Here is a 23,255-nt window from a genome sequence, read left to right as displayed (position 1 = left end):
TGAAACTGTTGTTCTCTCTGCATTAAAGGTTTAGGCACTGTGAGTTTTCCAACTCAGCTTCCTAGGCGCACTAAACCGAAATGTGAAGTTAATTCCTGCTTCAGGGGAGTGAGGTGCATGGAAACAGCAGAGGGATTTCAGTGTGGGCCCTGCCCTGAAGGACTCACGGGAAATGGAGTTACGTGCTCAGATATTGATGAGGTAAAATAGCTACTTTCACTGAATTAAAAAAAAAGCTAAAAAGCAACTGTTTCATACATATCAATGGATTGCTAATACTTTCTGTCTTCAGCATTTACTGACTGCTTGTGCAGTGAATATTAATTCATTCTGATTTGATTTTATATCCCTGTTTTGCTGTTTCTTCAACTTTATGGAGGCTATGTGTGTGAAAACTTGAACCACTCTGGTGACTTGAGAAGTCACTTAAAGAAGCTTAATGTTTGGGAAAAAACCCAGAATCTAAACCCAACCAAAACACACTTTTGACATTGTCATTTGTGTTTCACAAGAAGATGCTATAGCTTCTGTTATAGGCTGCAGAAGCACTTTTTTTTTTTATTATGGGCTTTGTTTCTTTAAATTTTTGTGCTCCTGAAGCAGCCTTGAAGACCAGTCTTCTCTTCAACCCAGACTGGAGTCATGTTTGCATCCTTACCTTAGAAGTCTGTGAAAGAAGATAAACAATCATTGTCATTGTTCCTTTTACTTCTTTGTGTTTGTTGAAATCTGATTATGTTGATTTAAATCTACTTCTTTTCTTGTGCTATATGTTAGAAATTCAGAGCTTGTTTGTACTGAGGACCGAATTAATAAATCTACAGTATCTTAATTAAAGAAAACCTGTGTTAATTGGAATGTGACACTTACTCAGAACAGAAACAACAAAACGACTTACAGGTTCACTGCATTTTTTTCTGTGGAATGATTTTCACCATTACTCTTTAGTCTTTTCTGTGAAAAAGAACCTGGATGTAGTAGACCAAGGAACCAGGAGAATTAGGTCATAACTGTGGATAACAGTTCTACCAGTGTACCTGTTTAATAATGTAAGACAGCAAAAGCAATTCCATATTTCTCCTTTGTAGCCAACAGGAAATGTGCTTTAACTGCTCTTTTGATTTGCTCCCTCCTGTAGACCATCAGGAGAGGATTTGATGTACCTCACACCTGTCTGCAAAAAGCACTGGGGGAGAGAAACTGAGTTGAGGGTGGCAGTTTCCTGAGGCATTGGCAATGTCTCTTGTTTTGCCTTACGTGGCATGAACTGTGTCTGCTGCGACAGAAGGCACAGAAAATGGAGGTGAAGCTCTGAAATATGAATGCAAGTGATGGATCCAAGACAGCTGTGGTACATATTTCATGCTACAGACAGCCATGGTGTGAGACTCAAGCCAGCCTAGGTGGAGCCTGCCAGTATGGATGAGTTTCACCTCCTGAGCTATTTTCAGACTGAGGCAAAGCATGACAATAATCTCCTCTCTGCCATTTTCAGGAGCAACTCTACCCTTTACAGCAGTGGTGGAAAAAGAAACAGAGACTGGTTTATGATGGCTTGATATTATAGTGGTTGTCTGTTACCAGTCAGGCTCTGATCACTGGAGATTCATGTACCTTCATCTTCCTGCCACCATTCCACATGACAGATGACCTGCTTTCACATTAGAAACAGCAAGGAATTTTTGTCAAAATCATATCATAAAGTCTTGCTTATTATGAGATCTTTATTTGGACACTGCCATTAAAATGCCACCTTGTCAAGAGCAGTTTTGTTCACCAGGAAATACCTACTTAATCAGCTGGATTTTTACTTAGAGTTACACAGGGAAAAATAAAGAAGCAATAAATATCAATCATTTTGAATTGTCTTATGAGAGGGATGTGTCATGGTACTTGTTTTCCTGAGTTAGCTGATATGCAGGAAAGTTTTTTTGTTTGTTTGGTTGGTTTTGGTTTTTTTTTTAAATTTATTTAAAGCATTTTATGAACGAGCTATTTCTGTACTTCCTGATAACAGGCATTTTAAAAGAAAGTATTGTACAAGTTCTGGCAAAGACAAATATGGAAGATCCCTAAGATCTGCCATCATCTTCCCTGTCGGTGTCAATTTCTCTGTAGTACCGTCCCTAATTCATTACCATTTGGAAGACTTTGCTTTGGTATTCTGGTGCCCATTATCTTGGGAGCTGCAGCTCTGCTCTCTGTGCTGTGTAATTTGGGTGCCCTCTGCTGCCTACAGCAAAGAATCCACAGCAAAATAAGGAGACACAAAATGTCTGTCCTCGGTTTGCCATTTTCCTCATATTACTGACTGATGTACTATTAACAAATCTTTCTGTCAAACACACTTTGATATTAAACATGTCTTTTCTTGCTTCCGTGTGTGTGTGTGTTTGGTTACAAGTGGTAGGTCTCTTGTAGGTGTGTATTGTCTGGTTTGGTCTCCATCTTGCATAAATTTTTCTGTTAGTGATAGAAAAGAGGAAAAAAAGGCATTTTTAAAAAATTTTTAGTATTCTTTTGTGATGTTACTCATTCATTGTTGTCTTTGAGCCCTGTGCAGCAGGATGGCATGTTGATGGTTTTGGTACTTTTATAAACATTACTTAGCAGCTAGTTGGTGATGTTGGAAAGGCAGTAATGTGGGATGTGTTTCCCACATTGGCACCCACAAGACTGGTGAAATCGGTCACAGCTGTTTTGAAAAACTGCATAAAGCAATGAAGTGAATGGTGCCTTCAGGCCAAGGGTGATTTTGTGGACGTGTGATATTTTGGGAGAAGTTCCAAGGATTGTCTGTGGGCCTCCAGTCTAGAAATGTGTGGATGCCACTGACACATTCCTGCTCATCTGGTTTATGTTTGGATTCCTTCCTTGGCTATGAGATTTGTCCAAATAGAAATGAAGGAAAATGCTGCTGCCACTTCTGTGTGTACAAAACACATTAGAAGGGGTGTTTGGAGGCTTGGAGTTATGTGGCTTTCCTAATATTGTGGTCTTCAGCCTCCAAGGGATCTGAATCTTCCCAGCTAAAAGAAGGATTCAGGATGAGAGTTTAGGACATCTACTACAGGCTGTAACAGAAGGTTGCAAATGATATTTGAATTAGAGATAGCTGAAGACTTACTGAGGTCAGAGATACCTGCAGAGACGGTTTCCTCTCTAGGCCCTCTGTGAACAGAGGACATACAGATGTTGAATGTAGCATTGCCTTTGGTGAGAGGTCTGTACTCACAGTCAAGAGTTTGGATGTTAGTGAAGCACGAACATGTGCTTGGTTCATTTTTTCTTTGCAGTGTCGTTACAACCCTTGCTTCCCTGGTGTGCGATGTGTGAACACTGCTCCAGGTTTCCGCTGTGAGACCTGTCCTCCAGGATACACGGGACAAGCTGTGCAAGGGATAGGACTCAGCTATGCCAAGAGCAATAAGCAGGTGAGTGGTAGCACCTCCACGGCAACCTCCATTGCAAGGTGCTGGTTTTATATTAGCAGTGCATCTCTGTTGAATGGTATTTATTTTTCAGTTGTTCCACAATTGCCTTATGCTGTTAGGCAGAGCTCAGAGTGTTTCAGTTAGAGGTCTGAATTGTGTTTGCATAGCTTTAATGGGAGTATTAACAATATAATTCTCTTGACCGGCATGGAGACAAGAAAAAATGTCATCACCTTTGTAAGTACCTCTGATCAGCCTCAGGGGGTTCTGTAAACTGGCTTTGAACTAGAAAGAAAATTATTAAAAAGGCCTATTTTACGGTAATATTTTTGCATATTTCTGTAAGCACCCTAGAATGGGAACACAGTTTTTGTGTAAACTCTTATGTATGAACCAGAGCACATCCTAAAGTTGAAATTTTCTGTTTCTTTAGGGCTTGGAAAATTAGCCTATGGATAATGTCAGTGACATTCTGACAGCAGTTTCAGCAGAGGCTACATCTCTTTTCTAGTCTTAAACTTTGGTGTTGTTTCTTCAGTCTTTGATCTCAATAAATTTACTTAATTTTATTATTTCTGGATTTGGTTTATTGCTAGGTCTGCTTAGATATTGATGAATGTCAGAATGGAGGACATGGACTCTGTGTTCCAAATTCCCATTGCATAAACACTTTGGTAAGCATCTTTTCATTTATGCCTTTAAAAAAATCAATTGTTTTAAAATACCATGAGACTAGGATTGGATTTATGGGTTTGATGAAAGACCAATTAATAATGCAAATTTTTTTCTTCTTATAAATCAAAGAAGCCTTTTCTCTTTTCCTAGCTAATAATAAAAAAATCAATATTTGATTTGTCATGAACACATTCATCTGAATTGTATCCTTATCACTTTCCCTGAAGAGCAGGAGCTCTTCTCTCCATACCATCCAGCAATGTGTGTTTATGGGTACGTTGTTGCAAAAAACCTCCTCTGAAAGGTTGAACCTTTGCTTCCCTTATCTCCTGCCTCCTGAGAACTGTGGCAACAAGCTGTTCCCCTGGGTGCTCTCTTTATAGGAGTTATGCACAGAATAACAGCTATCCCTCTAAATAAATGGAAACAAAGAGAGCTGCAGTTGGTACAAGGTTAATGCCATATGTATTAAACCCAGGAGTGCAAGTATAGGAGAAGTAAAAATGGTTTGAAAGATGTTAGGATCCAATAAGAAGAGCATACGACCACTTTAATGCTATGAAGCAAGCTGGACATAGAATTACATGATCATATATTCATTTATGATAGAAAAGACCCTTAAGGCCAAATCCAACTCTTAACACAGCACTGACAATCCTGCCACTACAAGTGTTACATCCACACCTATTTTGAACACTTTCAAGAATAATGAGTCCACCACTCTGCTGGGCAACCTGTTTCAATGCTTGATAATTCTTTGTGCAAATAAATTCTTGCTACTATTCATTCTTAATCTCTGCTGACCTGAGAGGGCCTGAAGATCTGAGGCCATTTCTTCTTGTCCTATTACTTCTTACCTGGGAGAAAAAACCTGAACACTACTCACCCATCTATTGCGTCCTTTCTGGTACTTGTAGAGTGGTAAGGTCCCCCCGAGGCTCCTTTTCTCAGGCTAAATACCCCCAGCTCCCTCAGCCTCTCCTCAGAGGACTTGTCCTCCAGACCCTTCACCAGTTTTGTTGCCCTTCTCTGACTCATTCCAGCACCTCAGTGTCTTTCTTGTAGTGAAGAGCCCAAAACTGGACACAGCACTGGAGGTGTGGCCTCAGCAGGGCCCAGCACAGGGGGACAATCCCTGCCCTGGCCCTGCTGGCCACAGCATTGCTGATCCAGGCCAGGATGCCATTGGCCTTCTTGGCCCCCTGGGCACAGCCTGGCTCATGTCCAGCTGCTGTCACCAGCACCCCCAGGGCCTTTCCAGCCACTCTGCCCCAGCCTGTGGAGCTGCCTTGTGGAACAGCAGTGGTGACTGAACACCTGGATGAGCACTGAACTGGACTGAAGAGTGGACTGAACAGCTGGATGTAACTCTGCTCAGCACCACTCTCTGGGCCTGGCTATCCAGACATTTTTCAGCTCAGGAATAGTACACCTGCCCAACCCAACAGCTGCTGCCCTGGGGGATTGCTGTGGGAAATAGTGTCAGAGGCTCATCCACTGAGCGGGTCGCCCTGTTACAGAACAAGCAGGACCCAACTTTCAGAAATCTGTGCTGGCTTGGCCTGATTCCCTGGTTGTCCTGGACGTGCCACAGGGTTTCTTCATAGCAGGAGAAAGGTTAAAAGTATCCTTCAGGTGTAGGGGTGGTCCTTTCTGCAGCAAGGCATCGTTGAGGCTGCCATTTGTGTTCAGTGTTATTTTTCCTTGAGAATAAGCTTGTTTTCTTTTGGCTGCTTTCACTGTTCTGTGTGTTTGTATCTTTTTTTTAATATCTAGAACATTCACTGTCACATTTTGTATCTTACTGCATGACTAGACATGGAGCTTCTTTGGCAAGCCACTGGGCCCTGTCAGCAGAGGGCAGGCACCAAGTGTCCTGCCGTCTGTCCGAACAGAGCAGTGTGGGGTTCCTAATCCTTTGTCCCTTCAGAAACAGCCTGATCTGGAAATGCCACCTAAGAGGCTATTTTAATGCATACCAGAGCTTGATATAGGACAGAATATACCAAGCAAATTCAGCAGACTCCAGAATATACTACCCTGGCGTCCATTAGGATAAAGTGCATAGGCTGGTGTGTTTTAAATAAGCCATACCACTTGTATCACTCAAGGATTATTTTACTCTTCAGTCATCTGTTTATTTTCATCTTCATCCTGAAAGTATGCAGACAGAACAGACTTAAATTTGTAACAAAATTAGGAATGGGAATAAAAGATAATGCCCATCTGAGCAGTAAGTAGATTTCTCTGTAATGGTAGACTACAACAGTCCTGACAGTTCTTCCAACAGACTTTGTACACGAAGAGTGAAGTTGTATGAACAGCTCAGTTGCACCAATGGTTGGATGCAAATGTTTGTCTGAGATCCGCCCATTTCCGTCCCTTGACATGTCAAAAGATAATCATTCTCCATAAGATAAAAAGATTGTGCTCAATTAACTTTTATGTCTTAAGTTACAGATCTACAGGAATGTGAGAGAGGAATGGTTTGGATGCCTAAAGAAGATCTTGCTTTATCTGCATTTATCTGTTTATATCTCATATGGGGATTAACTCACCACATAATGAGATTCCTTGGCTTAGCTCCTTTGTGTCTGTTAACACAAGAGAGTAATACATATGAAATACATATGCATGTGTCATGGTAAACCATAGCAAAAACTTACATGGATGTTCTTATTGCAGTGTAAATGAGGATGGCTATGTCTTCAGATACAGAATTCTTTTCTGAAGAAGACATTAAAAACATTTTAGCTTAAAAATAAAACTGGACAAAGATATGATGAACTTTCTTATCTCTCTTTGATTAAAATTTGGCCCAGTTGATAGACTGATAGGTGTGCTTTACAGTGAAATAAGATCATCCCCTGATGATTAATCAGCTGATGCTTCAAGTTTTGCACAAAGTTTCAGCCACTTGGAAGCAGCGCAGGGTGATGCTGGCAAGGACAAGGCATCATGAAGAAGCTTTTGCTGCTACATGACTTTTCTCTGGCTTAACAAAACACTGGTCTAAACAGACAAGAGTTGAGTATGTTTTCCAGCATGCACTCTGGGAGCCAAATATCATTTTCCTGTAGAAAATTAAGTTTGTTTAGAGTACAAGAGGCCTCAATGGATGAAAAACTACACTTGCACAGCATAAGCAGTATGACTTGAATCTTGCTCTTGTGCTTGCTTTAAAAAGGAAAAAAAGTACAATTAAAAGGCTGGCTAATGACTTCTTGTTCTTATAGGGGTCTTACCACTGTGGCCAGTGCAAACCAGGATATACAGGGGACCAAACCAGGGGATGCCAGGCTGAACGGAGCTGTAGGAATCGAGCCCTCAATCCATGCAGCATCCATGCCCGTTGTATTGAGGAGAGGAGAGGAGAGGTGACATGTATTGTGAGTTCATTAATTCATGCATTTTTACAGTGAAATCTAACCATTTTTAGGCTGGAAATGAGAATGGCTTTGTGGTCATTTTATACAGTTGGATATTTTACTAATTATGGCACACTGGCCAGCTGTGAAAACTGGCTTGCAATTGTTTTGTTCTTGCCACATGTCTGTAAAGCAGCCATATTAATGTATCATATTCACTGTGCCTGTGTAATTAGATCTTTAGGAATCACTTTTGTAGACTTTGTGTAGTCCCCTCAGAAATGACTGTCAAGTGTCACTCTAGAGAAGACATCACAAGGACAAATTCCTCTCCTGCTGCTCAGCTACGTAGCTGTGAGTAAGGATCCTCTCTGCATAGCCAACGTGTCTGTATTTGCTGGCTGGTAGAGATGATGTTTTCTAAAGTGAGAGGACAGATTCCAGGCACAGGGAGGCTGTACGAGGCTGACCAGCCAAGGGGGCAGAGGAGCACAAGTAGCTTATGAACTTCCACTGTAAAGAGTATACTGAAGTATATTACTTAGTTTTTCCATCTCGCAGCGTAAAGCAAGAGACTAATCCTGTGTCCTAAATTTGGGTACAGAGCATGCTTTTGCTGGCACTTGCTTTGGTCTCATTTTTAAGTGCATCTGTTTCAAAGATAAGTAATAGGATATTTTAAGTCCATGCTGTAATGGGAAGATGCCTAGATACTTGTAGTGGGCAAGTCCTGGTTTTAAGGGAAGGTCAGATTTTGACATGCAATTCTTAGCATACGTCTTTGACACAAATGATGTGTTGGTTTGAAACAGTAATAATTTAAAATTGGCTAGGAGAAACTTGTGTGCAGATGCATTTGTTTTGCAGATGCAAACTTAGTAATTGCCAATAGAGTTTTCTCTTAAAACTTCCTCTAGTTGCAGATGTGTACTTGAGGTAGTGAACAAAACAGTCATCTCATCTCACCATGTGTCCCATGCCCAGATGCTAGGTGCAGACTCTACCTAGTTGCTCTTTTCTTTTACTCAACCTGCCAGTGAGGAGCCAAAATTAATTCCTGGCCAGTGTCTATAACAAATCTTATAGACAGCTCCCACTGAAATCATTAGGTGTGACAGGCACACATTCCAGTTAACATCAAGTTGTAGCTCTTTCTAGCAATGTCTGGATACACTGTAGCATCTCTCAATGTGGAAAGAAAACCTTTGTTTCAAAGGTTTCTGTATCTCATTGTACTTCAGTGTCTCGCCATGACTTCGATATACTGCTGTTTTCAAGACTGGTGTGAGTTTTCCTTTTTGAATATTTCTACAGTGACTCATTAACCTTTTGATAGTACTGCTATGATGTTTTATTGATAGTGTGGCATTGGCTGGGCTGGTGATGGTTATATTTGTGGAAAAGATGTTGACATTGATGGCTACCCTAATGAAGAACTCTCATGCTCTGCTGAAAACTGCAGAAAGGTAAGAAATGCTTTCTTAATTCTGTAATAATTCAGAGCATGAAAGGATAAAGAGGAAGACTATAAGAAATATGACTCAGTGTATTAATCTTTTATTCAGGTGATTGAATTCTATTTAATTTGGTGATTAATTTTTAATAATTAATAATAGAAAAAATTCAAATTATGAAGGCATCCAGTTTACCTCCAGAACATCAGACTTGTCTCCTTTTCTGTCTAGGACAATTGCAGATTTGTCCCAAACTCTGGACAAGAAGATGCTGATGGTGATGGGATTGGAGATGCCTGTGATGACGATGCAGATGGAGATGGCATTCCCAATGAGCAGGTGCTGTGTATAGATCAGGATGCAGGGGTCTGTGACAACAGAAGGATTTCCCACTGCTGCAGTGGGAAGTGACTCTGAAATCTGACTCGCTACTCTTTGCCAGAGATTGTTACATACCCGTCACTGTCAGTGGCCCCTTAAATTCTTTTATATAATGCTCATTCTTATAAGATTTAAACCACACAGCCTTAAATCCCACATTTGTGTCCTCTGTTACTACCTTTTGTCATTTAATTATAGAGCTTTTTGTATAGAGCTTGTGTCTTTCTGTCACACTCTCCCACAACATGACTTCAGGAACATTCTTGCATTAACATCTTTCTATTTAAAGAGCAGGTTGACCTGACAACACATTTCATCAGGGATCCAAAACCCACATAAATGAATGTGTGTCTTGCCAATAACTTGAAAAGCTTTGGATCGTGTCCTCAAAGCAGAAGAGGTTTCCACATGGGTACATGTGGCAGAATATATTAGAGGACACATCAGATTGGAAAAGTGGTTTTGTTTTCACCCTGTATTCTTACAAGCCAACCGTTGTTCTATATCGAGGTCATTGACTGATACTGCTTAATATGCTCCCAAGCCAACAAGAATGTGTTATCCAGAGTACAAATATCCACCTGGAGCTAGGGCACACCAGCAGTCATAGAGGGTCTGGGACAGACTAGCAGTCACAGAGGGTCTTTCTCAGGCTGTTTTGCCACAGAGTTCCACACTAAATTCTGCTAGTTTAAATCAAATAGTTTTATTAATGTTTTAAAACGAAAAAATCCTCGTACAACTGTAAGTCTATTTGCAGGTTCAGCACCTTCATAATAAAGTAATTCCTATATTGTTTCTATTAGTCTTCTCTATGGGCAATGGGGATGAGGTCATGAATGAGCTGGAATGAGCTTATACCACTTTGACATAAAGTTTTCTCCGTATACCTCCTGGTGGACTTTAAAAGTCAATAGCAGCTTTCTTGAAACAAGCCCACCAAAACCAAACAAAAACTGATGCCTTTTTGCATCAAGAAGTTCTTTCCCCATTTTCCAACGAGTCTGTACCAGAAGGGGGCAATGGCCTTTCACTGAGAGCGTCTGCAAAGCTTGTCAGAGTCTCTGAACTGCAGCTTTTGAGAAGGACCACATGAGAAAACTCGGGTTCCTCACCATGCACCCATGCAAAATGAGAATCAGAAATCAAGTTATAAGTAAAGCATTATGGTGCTGGGCGTTTGTCATTAGGGTTCCCACAGTGTGTTCAAAGCAGAGCTTTGAGGGAGCAAGTGAAATCTGATCCAGAGCTAATATTGACATAAAATGTCAAAACTGCTCACACTTTTTTTTTGGAAGTAGAAATAAATACAAGAGTTTTGTTAATCAACTGAAGTAGAAATTAAAGATTCATGGCCGGACTGATGTCTGAGTCTGTGTCTTTTGCAGGATAACTGTGTCTTGGTTCCTAATGTTAACCAGAGAAACAGTGACCAAGATATCTTCGGAGATGCTTGTGACAACTGCCGTAATGTCCTGAATAATGACCAGAGGGACACAGATGGTGATGGGAAAGGAGATGCGTGTGATGATGACATGGATGGAGATGGTTGGTGATTTTTTACTTTCGGCTTCTCTGATATCATTCAGATTTTCCCAGAGTGTGCTGCACATTAGGAGATTTCATGTCACCAGCTGTAACAGAGTCTTTCTACATGAAACTTTTGGCTTTAATCCTTTTAATTTAGTTAATACATATCTTAGCCTGCATTGGAAGCACTGTACACTGTAACAGAGAAGCCAAGCCATGTTTCATATAGAAGTTAAGGTTGTTGATCATTCAACATTTCATTAAAGGTACAAACTTTCCAGGGCGTCCAGTGACTGCCAGTCACTGGTACCCAGAGCTACATAACATACTATTTTCATTGCTGTAGGAGCCTTGAAAGAAGTGAAAAACTCACACCTCTTCAAATATAATTTAAAAAGTGGAATGTCCCGTCCTGCAAGTTGTGATACAGGAACAGGATAAGAAATAATTGTGTGTAATTAAAGAGTGTGATGGGGTGGACAGCTGTGCTTTAGTGAGATGTTCCTAACTACTACTAAATGAGTGATGCACACATAAGGAAGATTAACTTATGTGCAGACTTATAATTTCATTGCAGGAATTACATATTTTTTAAAAATTGCATTTCATTAAGTAGTTGCTCAAAAGGAATATTATCTTTACTGTTTCAATGTTTATATTGTCCAGTGTGGACAAATATGGAAATTGTCTCTAACACACAATCCGCTTTACTCTAGGTGTTAAGAACCTTTTGGATAATTGTCAGAGGATCCCCAATGAAGACCAGGAGGACACAGATAATGACGGTGTTGGTGATGCCTGTGACAGCTGCCCTACAATCAGCAACCCAAACCAGGTTAGCAGGCAGAAGGAAAAACTATTCTTGTTTAGAGACAAGGACTGCTGAGGCCTAAAAAGGTGCAAGAGAATGAAGCAACCCATGCAGCCATAGTGTTTGTATTTTAATAATAGAGTGTATTTTCTGGATAATATAATATATAGTATATATTTAGGTATTCAGGAGAGTTTTACAGACCTGCTGACTCTCCTGATGTGAAAAGGGGGAGCCAGCAGTTGTACTCTCACCATTTGGGATGTTGTTAGGACCTCTGTCCAGCATGTATCTTCTACTCTCGTGCTCTGAAATGGGCTCCAGTCCCACAGAGTTCAGTGTCAGACTCCACACAGGGCCGTGATTTAGTTATCCTTGATATTTCTTTAATCAGGACAAAAATCCTGGTGTCCTTATTTACCAAAACTTTCTCCCAGTGCTCCTAGGTGAGAAGTCACTGTAACTTTTCATGTGTAGGAATTCTGATTTCACCCCCTGTGACTAATGAAAAATGTTGGAAACCATAAAGAAACATAGTAGATTTTTAAAAATGGTTAAGATATAAACCTTGGCTAGAAATGAGAATTACTTCTTCTCAGTAGCAGAGGAATCTTGCTTGAGCTCTTCAATTAAGTTTAACTGTGTTTATTCACTGTCTTTTCTCTTTAATAAAACTGAATTTTTGGTTAGATGCATGATGCAAGAGAGAAAATGCATGATGGATGATGCAAGAGAGAAAATGCATGTCTTTTCATGCATTTACTTTAGTTGTATTTGATTTGGTTGTGTTTTGATTTAATTGTGCAAATAGATGCTTTTGACAGCTGATACTGGAACTTTCTCTGTTCTCTTTTGCAGTCGGACGTCGACAATGACCTGGTTGGAGATTCCTGTGATACCAATCAGGACAGGTATGCTGTGAGGGAGGCTAGTCCTGAGCTGAAGCATGCTGCTGATTCCTGGAGAGCTGTAATTCCTCAGGCTAGCCTGGATTTAATTGCTGAGAGATGTTATTTCAAGAACAGTGTTAGTATTTATTAGCCTTGTTTGTTCCCTCTCCTGTGGTAGTACACTTAGAGTGCCTTCACCCTTGCAGCCATTCACAGGCTTCCTCTGAGTTCTGTGGAAGTGATGTTCAAGCAGTTCTCTGGCTGTAAAACCCAGAGCACTGCTCAGAGCTTCTTAGTGAGAAATTGTCTCTCCTTTTTTGATTTGTTTTTCATTCCTCTTTTATTTCTCTGCTTTCTTAGCAGAAATTTCACAGTTAAGGGCTCTATTTATTTCCTTGAGAACCTAGTGTTGCAGAAACAAAATTCTGTTATCAAGTGTAAAACACTCGCAGAGCAGCCCCTTTGCTTTAGCACAGCAAGACTGGCAAGGATCCTCTGTCTATGGCTTTCATATGCCTTGGGCATTCACAGGAGCACATCCCATGAGAAATTGCATCACTTCTCTGGAAGCAGCTTCTGCATAACCACCTTAAGGGATGGCAGGTTCTCCCATGTGCACCTTACCTACAGCAAGAGGCAAGGAAAATGATAAATCCTGTGCTGTCACAGGATTTCATCAGCCACAGACAGCTGCAGGGTTTCACCCCAGGGCCATTGGTGGGTGCTACTGTCTGTGAAGGGACCTGCAGGGATCCCTGTGTAGGGATCATTCCCAGTCTTGGGCCAGTAGCTGCCAAGGCCATCAGTATTTTACTCTTAAGTTGATATGTCTTTGTTCTTTTTCCTGTTTTAAAAAAATGCTTTACCGCCCTCATAAACTTCACTAATGTGTGTGAAGCATTTCCTGTGTGAAACATGCTTAACCTTGCATACACATGGATGGTGCTTATTGCATTTGATCTCAGTGTTGTGCAAACATTGGCAAACATGTTGTGCAAACTCTGACCTAAAACTAAAGCACATTTCTTAAGCAGGAGAGGTATTTGGGAATATTCCTACCTATAAGCCACAGCATGATTTTAATTTGGCTGCAGGTAATTTCTGCTCCACCTGTGCTAACAAGAACTATTGAGGGAAAGCATGCCTGCTAATTGCTAGAAAGCAATTTGGTTTTGGTGTGCATACAAAACACAACACACTTCAAGCAGTTTTTCTTCAGGGATGCATTTAACAGTTGGGATGGAAAAGTTATGTAGCCACCACATAACTTCTTGAACCCTCTTCTGTAGTCTATGTCCCTGTGCCTTCCCTGTAACCAGCTGATGCAGCCATGGCTTGGAAGGAGCTACAGACTCTTTCCTCTGTTTCTTACTGTATGTCCCCCCTGCAGGATGCAATAATTTAGTTCAGAAAACACCTTCAAGGCAATTGAGTCCAAGCACTAACATGGCAGTTAGTCCACCACATGGCAAGTCCACCAGACGACAAATCCACCACAAAAAACTTGTTGTGGAGGAGGGTGAGAACAGTGCTTGTATTTAAATAAGTCTGATTTCAGGTGCTCATGTAGAGTCTCTCCTAAAGCTTCATTCCCACTTACACCTGTATGTTCATGAGCACCAAGGCACATGTCCACATAAGACAAGTGACCCAAGGTGTCCAGCTCTCGCTGTCTCCTGAGTGCCTCTTGATGAGTGACACTGCACTTGTTGGATATGCCTTACACGCCCTTCAGGAGTGGATGTTGATTGGGGTCTTGGGCTCCAGTATGTTTCCCACACCGTGTAAGGCTTATTTTTATTTTCTGTGAGTATTTTTTTAGGTCCTGGCTTGGAGTCTTTTTTAGTTCCTGGCTCCTTTGCTTTCGTGCAGCCTTATCTTATCTGAGTCTCTTTGTTCCTGCTCTCCTTGCAGTTCAGCCACCTGAGCAACAACAGGTTGTGTTGCCCACTGGTCTGCTTCCAGCTCCAGAGCTTCCCCTGGTGTGCTTTCCCCTCAGGCGTCCGTGCTGTTCCCTGTGCAGAGGCAGGAGCTGATGCTGGCATACCATTTCTTTTTTGTTTCTGTGCTTGCAGTGACGGTGATGGGCACCAGGACAGCACAGACAACTGCCCTACTGTTATCAACAGCTCCCAGCTGGACACAGATAAGGACGGGCTGGGTGATGAGTGTGATGAGGATGATGATAATGATGGCATTCCTGATCTCTTGCCCCCGGGCCCTGACAACTGCAGGCTGGTCCCCAACCCGGGGCAGGAAGATGATAATGGTAATATGGGCCTTAAGGAGCCACTTTGATTCTCAGGCACTGCATTCATCTCCAGATGAGTGCACCAGCATGCAACATTGTCATTACCAATGCATACATTCATCCCAGGAACAACAGCAGCACTCAGGCTACTGATTTGGCCCTATAGCCAAAACAGAGGCACTCTCTCAGGCACTACAGCCAGCAGGGCTGATGCTCTGCCTGCTTCTTGGACACCCTAATCCTGTGGCTGAGGCAGTGTGACTACTTGCTGTACCACAAATCTCCTTTTGCTTCTCTGATGCATTCAGGTGATGGAGTTGGTGATGTCTGTGAGTCTGATTTTGACCAGGATACAGTGATTGATCGGATTGATGTGTGCCCTGAGAATGCAGAGATCACCTTGACAGACTTCAGGGCCTATCAGACAGTGGTGTTGGACCCAGAGGGAGATGCACAGATTGATCCCAACTGGGTGGTTCTGAACCAGGTAAAAATACACTTGGTCTTTGTTACCTGTCTGAGAAAGATCATTTGAAAACTGCAACACAATTAGCTCTGTAGTTGCTGCATCTCTGGCAGATGTGAAAAGTGGAAGGTGTTGGTTAGTGGAATATTTTCAGGAGTAATAACAAAGGAATTTTCCTTTTGATAGCCTTCAAGCTATCAAAATTGATGCTCCTAATACTCTAAAACAGCTACATGCTAGCCAACTTATTCTGGGTAGATTTCACTGCTGCCTGAAGGCAGACATGTGTTACCCTGTTGAAATATTTCAGTAACAAACAAGTTTCATTAATCCTTCCATAATTTAAAAATCTGATGTGCTAAATAAAAGAGTATTTTATAGAATGATAGAATGGTTTGGGTTGGAAGAGACCTCAAAGCTCATCTCATTCCAACCCCAACCTGCCATGAGCAGGGACACACATCACTTAACCAGGTTTCTGAGAGCTCCAGCCAGCCTTGAACACTTACAGGTTTGGAGATTCTCTGGGCAATGTGTTCCAGTGCCTCACAACCCTGACAGTAAAAATGTTTTCCCTCATACTTAATCTAAACCTACTTGCACTTTGAATCCATTGTCCCTTGTCCTGTCTCTGCATGCTCTTGGTAAAATAAGATCTTTCTCCATCTTTCTGGTAGGCTCCCTTCAAGTACTGGAAGGCCACAATTAGGTCACCCCAAAGCCTTCTCTTTTCCAGGCTGAAAAATACCAGTTCTCTCAGCCTATCTTCATAAGAGATAGATGCTCCATCCTTCTTCTGATCATCTTTGTGGCTCCCTCTGGACTTGCTCCAACAGGTCCCTGTCCCTGTGCTGGACCCCGGTGTACTCCAGTACTCCTAGATGGAGTCCAGTAACTTATTTACACTAACAAATTTTAGCCTTCCAGGAGGCTAATGTGTTATGAGTCACAGGGAACATGCAGTTTTTTCCCAATGCAAAACTCTTTGCCAAGCCAGCTGGGATGTACACATCTTCCTTAACACAGTCCTGGCAGTCAGTTTAATGCTGAGCTCTGTGATGCAACTGTATGAGCTAAGCCTAGGAAAAGCACTCTTCCTCCCACAACCCTCTTCCCCTGCACCCCAGTTTTGGCCAGATTCAGATTTCCAGAAGACTGTGGTAGGGAAAGAAAGTATCGAAATACCGGTATGTAAAGTATCAAAATACCAGCACTAGAAAAGCTAACAAATCATTACCAACTCAGGCTGTGCAAGCAGCTGAAACATTACTATTTGATTATAGTTCTCACTGATTTTAGTTTAGAGCTAAGATATGTTGTGAGCAAACAAAAGAGAGGGATGAAGGAGGTGCTAGAGGGAGACCAGAAAAGGCTTAGCCAACCCATCTTACCACACATGCTAACCACCCTGAATTTACCCTTACAGGGGATGGAAATTGTGCAGACTATGAACAGTGATCCTGGTCTTGCTGTTGGTATGTAGCGTCTTCTGAGATTCAAGTTTTCCAGCAGAAAATGCTGAATATGAAGATGTGTTCTGCAGAATTGTTTTTAACTTGTGTGTACTCTCAGGTTACACAGCTTTTAACGGCGTTGACTTTGAGGGCACTTTTCACGTGAACACAGTGACAGATGACGACTATGCTGGCTTTATTTTTGGTTATCAAGACAGCTCTAGCTTTTATGTGGTAATGTGGAAACAGACGGAACAGACGTACTGGCAAGCAACTCCCTTCCGAGCTGTTGCAGAGCCCGGCATTCAGCTAAAGGTACTGGTGGTGGCTCCTGGCTAAGGACACAGTGCTCACTGCAGCCTGGCTGTGCCATCCTGCCGTGTGCTGGCCACGGGCTGGGTCATCATGCCATGCATAAGCCAAGCCACTGCACTGCACGTCAGCTCTGCTGCCCAACTGCTGTTCTCTGTTGTTGGCAACTGCTGCCCAAATAGCTAAGTCAGGCAGCTGTCACACAGCCCTTTTAAGAGCACTGGTTTTTAAGGAACCTAATCTTGCCTTTCTGATCAGCTGGACCATTTAGTCTCTGCAGTGATTGTGCTCTGACCCTGACTGGTCCGGTTGCCTCATTTTCTTTTGTCCAGGTACCCAGCTGGTTGCTTTGTCCATGTACGCAGTGGCTGTGGCTGTAGAACAGAAGTTAGGGGCCTGTTAGTAGTAGAGTGGATGCTTCTGCAGACCTGCTCCTCACTAAAAAAAAAAAATCTTGGCTCCTGAAAGTGACTTTTCTCTGTGGTCAGTGTTGGAAAATTGTATTTTTGCAGGCTGTGAAATCCAAGACAGGTCCAGGCGAGCACCTCCGCAACTCCCTCTGGCACACAGGGGACACCAACGATCAGGTCAGGCTGCTGTGGAAGGACCCCCGAAATGTAGGGTGGAAAGACAAAGTCTCCTATCGCTGGTTCTTGCAGCACAGACCTCAGATTGGTTATATCAGGTAAGAGAGGAAAGGATAGATAAGGTGAGTACAGATACTGTAATTTCTCAACACCTGACTCAGATGATAACCTCAGAATTTGTATTATGTCTGGGCTTTGTACTGATGAAGCCTAATAACAAATTAGACTTCTGCAATTCAGCCTGCAGCTCTTTTCCTAGTCAATTCCAAGTTAAATCTCTTTGTATGGACCACCTGTGTCTTTTAACTGTGCCTTATCCTGATGAGCTCTTTTCTGGCTTTAATACCTTGTTTTCCAAGCTACTGCTGGCCACTGATCTGAAAAGCAATATATTTCAAATTTTCCTAATTTTGATATATTAATTTTTTTTGTTGGAATTGGGATAGTGCATTTATGTATTCTAGGATAACAGAATAAAAGTTGTCCACTTAGAAGTTGTGATTCTAACTAAAAAGTCATTATTCTCATGTGATAGACTTGACATTACTCAGAAAGTTTGTAAAAGCTTTGTAATGCATGTTTTATATTCTTATTTTGGTGGTTTTGGGGAAAAAATAGTTAATAATATTAAAAAATCACCATTCAGGTGAGTTTTTACTGCAACATCCAGCAGAGAAATCAGCAGGAATTGCATTTGTAGATCAAGGCTGATGTTAAAATGCAAACACCTAACTGCCCTGGCATGATGAGCTCAGGTCTTTCAACCCTAAAATAGAACAGAAATATGGGTAAGTCAGCTTTTCTTCAAGAAAATCGCCACCCTGCACTTGAGATGCAATAACTTGATGGTGTAATTATTCCACTTTTCTAATGCAAAGCATCATCTTCAGTGGCAATTGCAGTGAGCATGATTGACTTTTACACTAAAATGGATTAGCAACATTTATACCATCAATTATTGTGCCCCAGCCACAGGGCAGCAGCAAATTGATCTCAAGTGGCAACTTACATTTAGACCAAGACGTGAATGAAGCTGCTGCATGAGCAAACATCTCCTATGGCTGCAGTCTCTCTGACCAGCCTAAGTATTGCTCCCTGTACCTGGGAAAGGTAGCACAGTCTGTGACACAGAACCCTTTAAAACTAAAGGCAGCCCGGCCTAAAGCGAGCCTCTGTCAGCTCTGTCTCCTCGTGCTGTGCTCTGGTTAGGGCAGATGCCACAGACCACTGTGTGTCTAGCAAAGGTTTTCCGAGGCTTCAAGGCAGTCACTTGAGCCAGCCTCTCCCATGGAAATTTGCAATGCTACAAATTCTATTCATTGTACAGATACTTTTGGACTAACTCAGCAAATGAGTAAATAAAATCAGAAACATACCAGGATTTGGGCTTTTTTTCGTATTTTATGAAAAGTCACAGGAACTTTCATTCCTTTCACCGTTTGCTCTTTTCTTATATGCAGAAATGTATCAGCAGTATCCTTATCTGGAACAGGGCCCTCCAGGGTCATCATCCTCCAGGTCATTTACCCTGTATCCCATAGGCTGAGGACTTGATGTGGGCAGTGCTGCAACAAAATCCCAGCTGGCTCCACTGTGGTCTGCTCGAGCCCCCAGTACAGAGCACACTGGGAAACTGGTGGGGGCAGCTTTCACAGGGCTATTTGGGAATTTGCTGATGCATTTTCTAACAAGAAGGTGCCAGATCAGCAAAACAGTTCCTGGAGTTAATAATATACACATTTTTACAGAAATCTCACAGACAAGTTTAACATCCCAATGGTTTGTTTGAAACTTTTCCTATTACAAAAAAAAAAAAAAGTTGAGCTTCAAACTTCAAACTATGCAAGACAATATCCATCTAGACTTCTTCTGATCTAGTCTGGTTCTCCTATCACTATTGACTGTGGAAAATTTCAAGAGCTAAAGCACTCAGCTGGACTGACTACAGGAAAAACAAACATTCCAAAGTTTTTTTAGGATATGTAGAAACCCCTCAAAAAACCCTCCCTTGTCTGGCTCTTGCCAGCATGCAGCATTGCTCCAGTTCCCACTCTACACAAGAGCTACCTTAACTCTTTCTTCCCCCTGGGCTGGATAGGAGGGATAGCATGTCCAAGAATAGAGTCTCCATGGATAACATTACTTTCAGGAATGTTACAGCCTTAGAAATGACCTAATAGAGCTTCTGTTTGCTTTCATTAAGGGCAAGATTTTATGAAGGCTCTGACCTAGTGGCAGACTCTGGTGTAACTATAGACACCACGATGCGTGGAGGACGGCTTGGAGTTTTCTGCTTCTCTCAGGAAAACATTATTTGGTCCAACCTGAAATATCGCTGCAATGGTAATGTTGCTCTCAGGCCATTTTAGTTAACAACAAGCATGTGACAATGAAGAACCAGTAGTAAGGCTGTTGCACTAAGCCATTTAGCATTCTTTCCTTTTACAAGTTATTCACAGCTGTGAAATGCCTCCCCTGACACCAGCAGCACACTGCAGCCCAGCCAGACAGGACCTAACAACACCTCACAGCTGCTCCTCCCAGAGCAGTCACTCTGCTACAGAGAATGGGCCATCTGAGGGGCACAGCTGTCATCAGAGAATTAGGAATGTTACATAAAACCAACTGACTGAGAGCTGTACACACACAATAAACGCAGCAATGCCAAAATGTATGAAGATGCCTTGAGCTTTGAATACAAGGTGAAATACACCTGGAGAGTCAGTGAGCTCAGGCATCAGGCATTACTGTCACTTGTGTACTTGCTGGCTGGTCCTGTGGCGGGGCAGACAAGGTCATAAGATGCTTCTCCTCCCATGTAGGAATGCTTTTGTTTTTGTGGGAGTGTGCTGGCTCAGTTCTCTTGAGGCAAGAGCCTTTTAGCTTAGTCCCGATCATCAACTATACAAAATAACTCAAACTTTTCATCACTCACATAGAGTCTGATCATTTCAGGGTATTTCTGTCCCAGCAGCAGTTCAGGTAACTTGAAGTAGGGCTGAAGGGGCTGCCCCTCTTCCTCTCATCATCCATACCCCATCTTTGGAAAATCGTCTACTAGCCAAGTTGGAATAATTTCCTTGTCTGTTTTCTGTGGCCCTGAGAAGCCCAGTCCAGGACTGCAGGGGACAGGGCCACTCTGTGATATGTTATGCTGATGGACTCTGGTACTTGGACACTTAGCACACCTAGGCTGGCTCATGGAGGTCACAGTTAAACAGGGAACTTCTAGACAGTAGTGCATACAAATAAAAATTTCTTGGTAAGTATTTTCAGTATTGTAGTTTCCCCAGAAAGCATGTATCAAAGCTGCCACTGAGTCACACTTACATGGCAGTGAGCAGGCAAGTGGCATTGCTGCAAGAGCTACATACAATGAAACCCACTCAAAAGAACTCTGAAGTCCCACAGTATCTCTGTTCTCGTATCAGAGAAGTTCCTACATTATGCAGAAAAGGCTTGAAATTCCTTTCAAGCCTTTTAAAGGTGCTCAGCAAAAAGCAAAGGACTTACCCCCTTTTCCTAAATACTCTTTGTTTATATACATGTCTTTTTTTTGAGTTTAGAGCTACCTCTCCTGCATCAGGGTGGAAATAATCAGAGTGAAGTTGAGGTCGTGCAATTGAGCTTTGTTGCTGTGGCTCCATTGCTGGCTGCAGCTTTAACTCTGTGGTTGCTCTGTCGCTCTCCAGATAAAATGTTGTGGGATCTGGTAAAGGTAGACTGCAAATAACTCTTCAAACAGAACTGTAGCTGCTCTTATGACATTGATCCATCTCCAGCATCCTTGTCCAAGTCTCAAGTCTTTATGCCAGATGCTGTTGGTCCTGGGGTTAATGCTTTTTGTCCCTTATTGTGGCCTGGGAAACCATCACATCCAAGTTGAATTAGGATACATGAGAAATAGAGATGCTGATGCTACAAATGTGTCTGGCATGCACAGCAAGACAAGCATATCTCTTGCCTTTCTGGTCAGTGTTCATTGATAAAAATTTAAGAGTGCTAGCCACAAAGTCTTCAGAGATACGTAATTTGAAGATTGACAGTACTCTTTTTTTTGTGGACTGTAGCACTCGCTGTCTTGTTAGCCTCTTTCTCAGTGGTATACAGATAAAACTGAAAATATTCCCTATTCATTATCAATGTGGAAACAAAATAGAAGCATGTTACCTAAAAATAGACTAGGTGGGTAATTTAAGTGCTCCTTAATTTTATCAGAAGAGACTAAACTTTTGCGTATTTTCCTGCTTTCAGACACCATCCCAGAGGACTTTCAAGAATTTCAAGCGCAGCAATTTGGTGTTGGGGATATTTAAAAAGTAAAAGCAAAATAACATTGCTATTGCAAACAGTAAAACAATATATTTTAAATCCTTATATGATTTTTGTTGTCAGAATGCACACCGCAGCTTTGTTCTCATTGATGTGACTATGTCAGACTTTTTTTTTGTAAAAAAGTGAAATAAAAAGGAGACAAAATATACTTGGCCCTCATGTCTTTTGAAATTTGCCCTAAAATCTAAAGAGCAGCATGTAAATGGAGTAACAAATTGCTCAAAATACACTCAAGAAAAGTTTGCACATATTGCTTTTTTGGATTCAGTATTAAACAGGGTAGGGAAGAAAGTGGAATTTTCTCCACCTTGAGTGTGTTATAAACAACAGGTTGCATCTGGTAATGAAATGGTTTGGAGCTGTTTGGCCGAGACTTGTAGTACCTTTCCAGTCCTCCTGGGAATAGGTTATATCTCCTTTAGGACATTTTAAGGCCTTGGGAGACTGTTACCGTTGGCAGACCTCCTCTTAAGCAATGTATTGAACCTCTCACTCCCAAAAATTGTGAGTCACACTACTACATCGTGGAAGAGCAAAAAAGCTGACAGCAGAGCATTGCAGTCACATCTTACGACTGCATGTGACTAAAACAAACAAAAGGACTACAGAGATAATAAATACAGAATCACCTAGATAAAACAATCCTAGCTTTCACATACACAAAGCCTGACCAGAGCCAAGCTCTCTAGGCAGGTAGTGTAATATAATGCAAAGAAGTCACCAAACTAAAACCCCAAAACACCACATTAAGCACTAGTAACCATTAGAAAAGGACTGAAAACAGCCAAAAGAAACTGCATCACAATGCACTCTCTAATTGGAAGTGCAGAAAGGTGTTAATACAGTGTGCATTTTTACTACATTGTCTTTCAAAATGGGGCTATGAAGGGAGAGAGGACAAGCTTCAAGGACTGTTGAATAGACAGGATAATTACTTTAAAAATAACTAAATACTTTTAAAATAACTGCAAGAGAATGACTTCAAAAAGGACAGTTGGATATGACACTTCAGTCTGGAGGGAGGGGGAAGGAATATAGTGAGAGTTTTAAAATCAGAAGTAACCCTGGGAAAATGAACAGTCCTAGCTCTTTCCCAGCACTAGGATACATGGGGAATGCTGAGTTAAATTATCAGGTGAGAGCACCAAACAACAAAAACACATTTCTTGTTCTCAGTACAAGAAAAATACCCTTAAGGATATTACAAGCTATCAGAGGCTTTGACTTCTGGCAGAATTTTTCCATGAGCTCCTTCAACATTGCCAACGTTTCTGGAAGCAGGGTGGCCCTCAGAGCTGGCCCATGAG

At 41.8% G+C, this 23,255-nt stretch overlaps 1 protein-coding gene across 1 annotated transcript in view; it reads left to right on the top strand.

The window, feature by feature from the left end:
• Positions 1-22,096, top strand: part of THBS4 (thrombospondin 4) — a 39,287-nt gene extending 17,191 nt beyond the window's left edge. Inside the window, exons 7-22 of the mRNA XM_063180212.1 lie at positions 29-201; positions 3,297-3,434; positions 4,031-4,108; positions 7,346-7,498; positions 8,839-8,943; positions 9,163-9,270; positions 10,701-10,860; positions 11,559-11,677; positions 12,512-12,564; positions 14,619-14,812; positions 15,103-15,281; positions 16,687-16,735; positions 16,833-17,029; positions 17,539-17,711; positions 19,817-19,956; positions 21,868-22,096. Of these exons, the coding sequence (XP_063036282.1) occupies positions 29-201; positions 3,297-3,434; positions 4,031-4,108; positions 7,346-7,498; positions 8,839-8,943; positions 9,163-9,270; positions 10,701-10,860; positions 11,559-11,677; positions 12,512-12,564; positions 14,619-14,812; positions 15,103-15,281; positions 16,687-16,735; positions 16,833-17,029; positions 17,539-17,711; positions 19,817-19,956; positions 21,868-21,929 (2,081 nt within the window). The 3' untranslated portion in view covers positions 21,930-22,096. The remainder of the gene's footprint in view (positions 1-28; positions 202-3,296; positions 3,435-4,030; positions 4,109-7,345; positions 7,499-8,838; positions 8,944-9,162; positions 9,271-10,700; positions 10,861-11,558; positions 11,678-12,511; positions 12,565-14,618; positions 14,813-15,102; positions 15,282-16,686; positions 16,736-16,832; positions 17,030-17,538; positions 17,712-19,816; positions 19,957-21,867) is intronic.
• The last annotated feature ends 1,159 nt before the right edge of the window (positions 22,097-23,255 follow it).

The sequence above is a fragment of the Melospiza melodia genome, chromosome Z, assembly GCF_035770615.1.
Source record: "Melospiza melodia melodia isolate bMelMel2 chromosome Z, bMelMel2.pri, whole genome shotgun sequence".
Taxonomy (NCBI): Eukaryota; Metazoa; Chordata; class Aves; order Passeriformes; family Passerellidae; genus Melospiza; species Melospiza melodia.
Note: the sequence above shows the minus strand (reverse complement) of the source record. Positions and strands in the feature narration are given on the sequence as shown.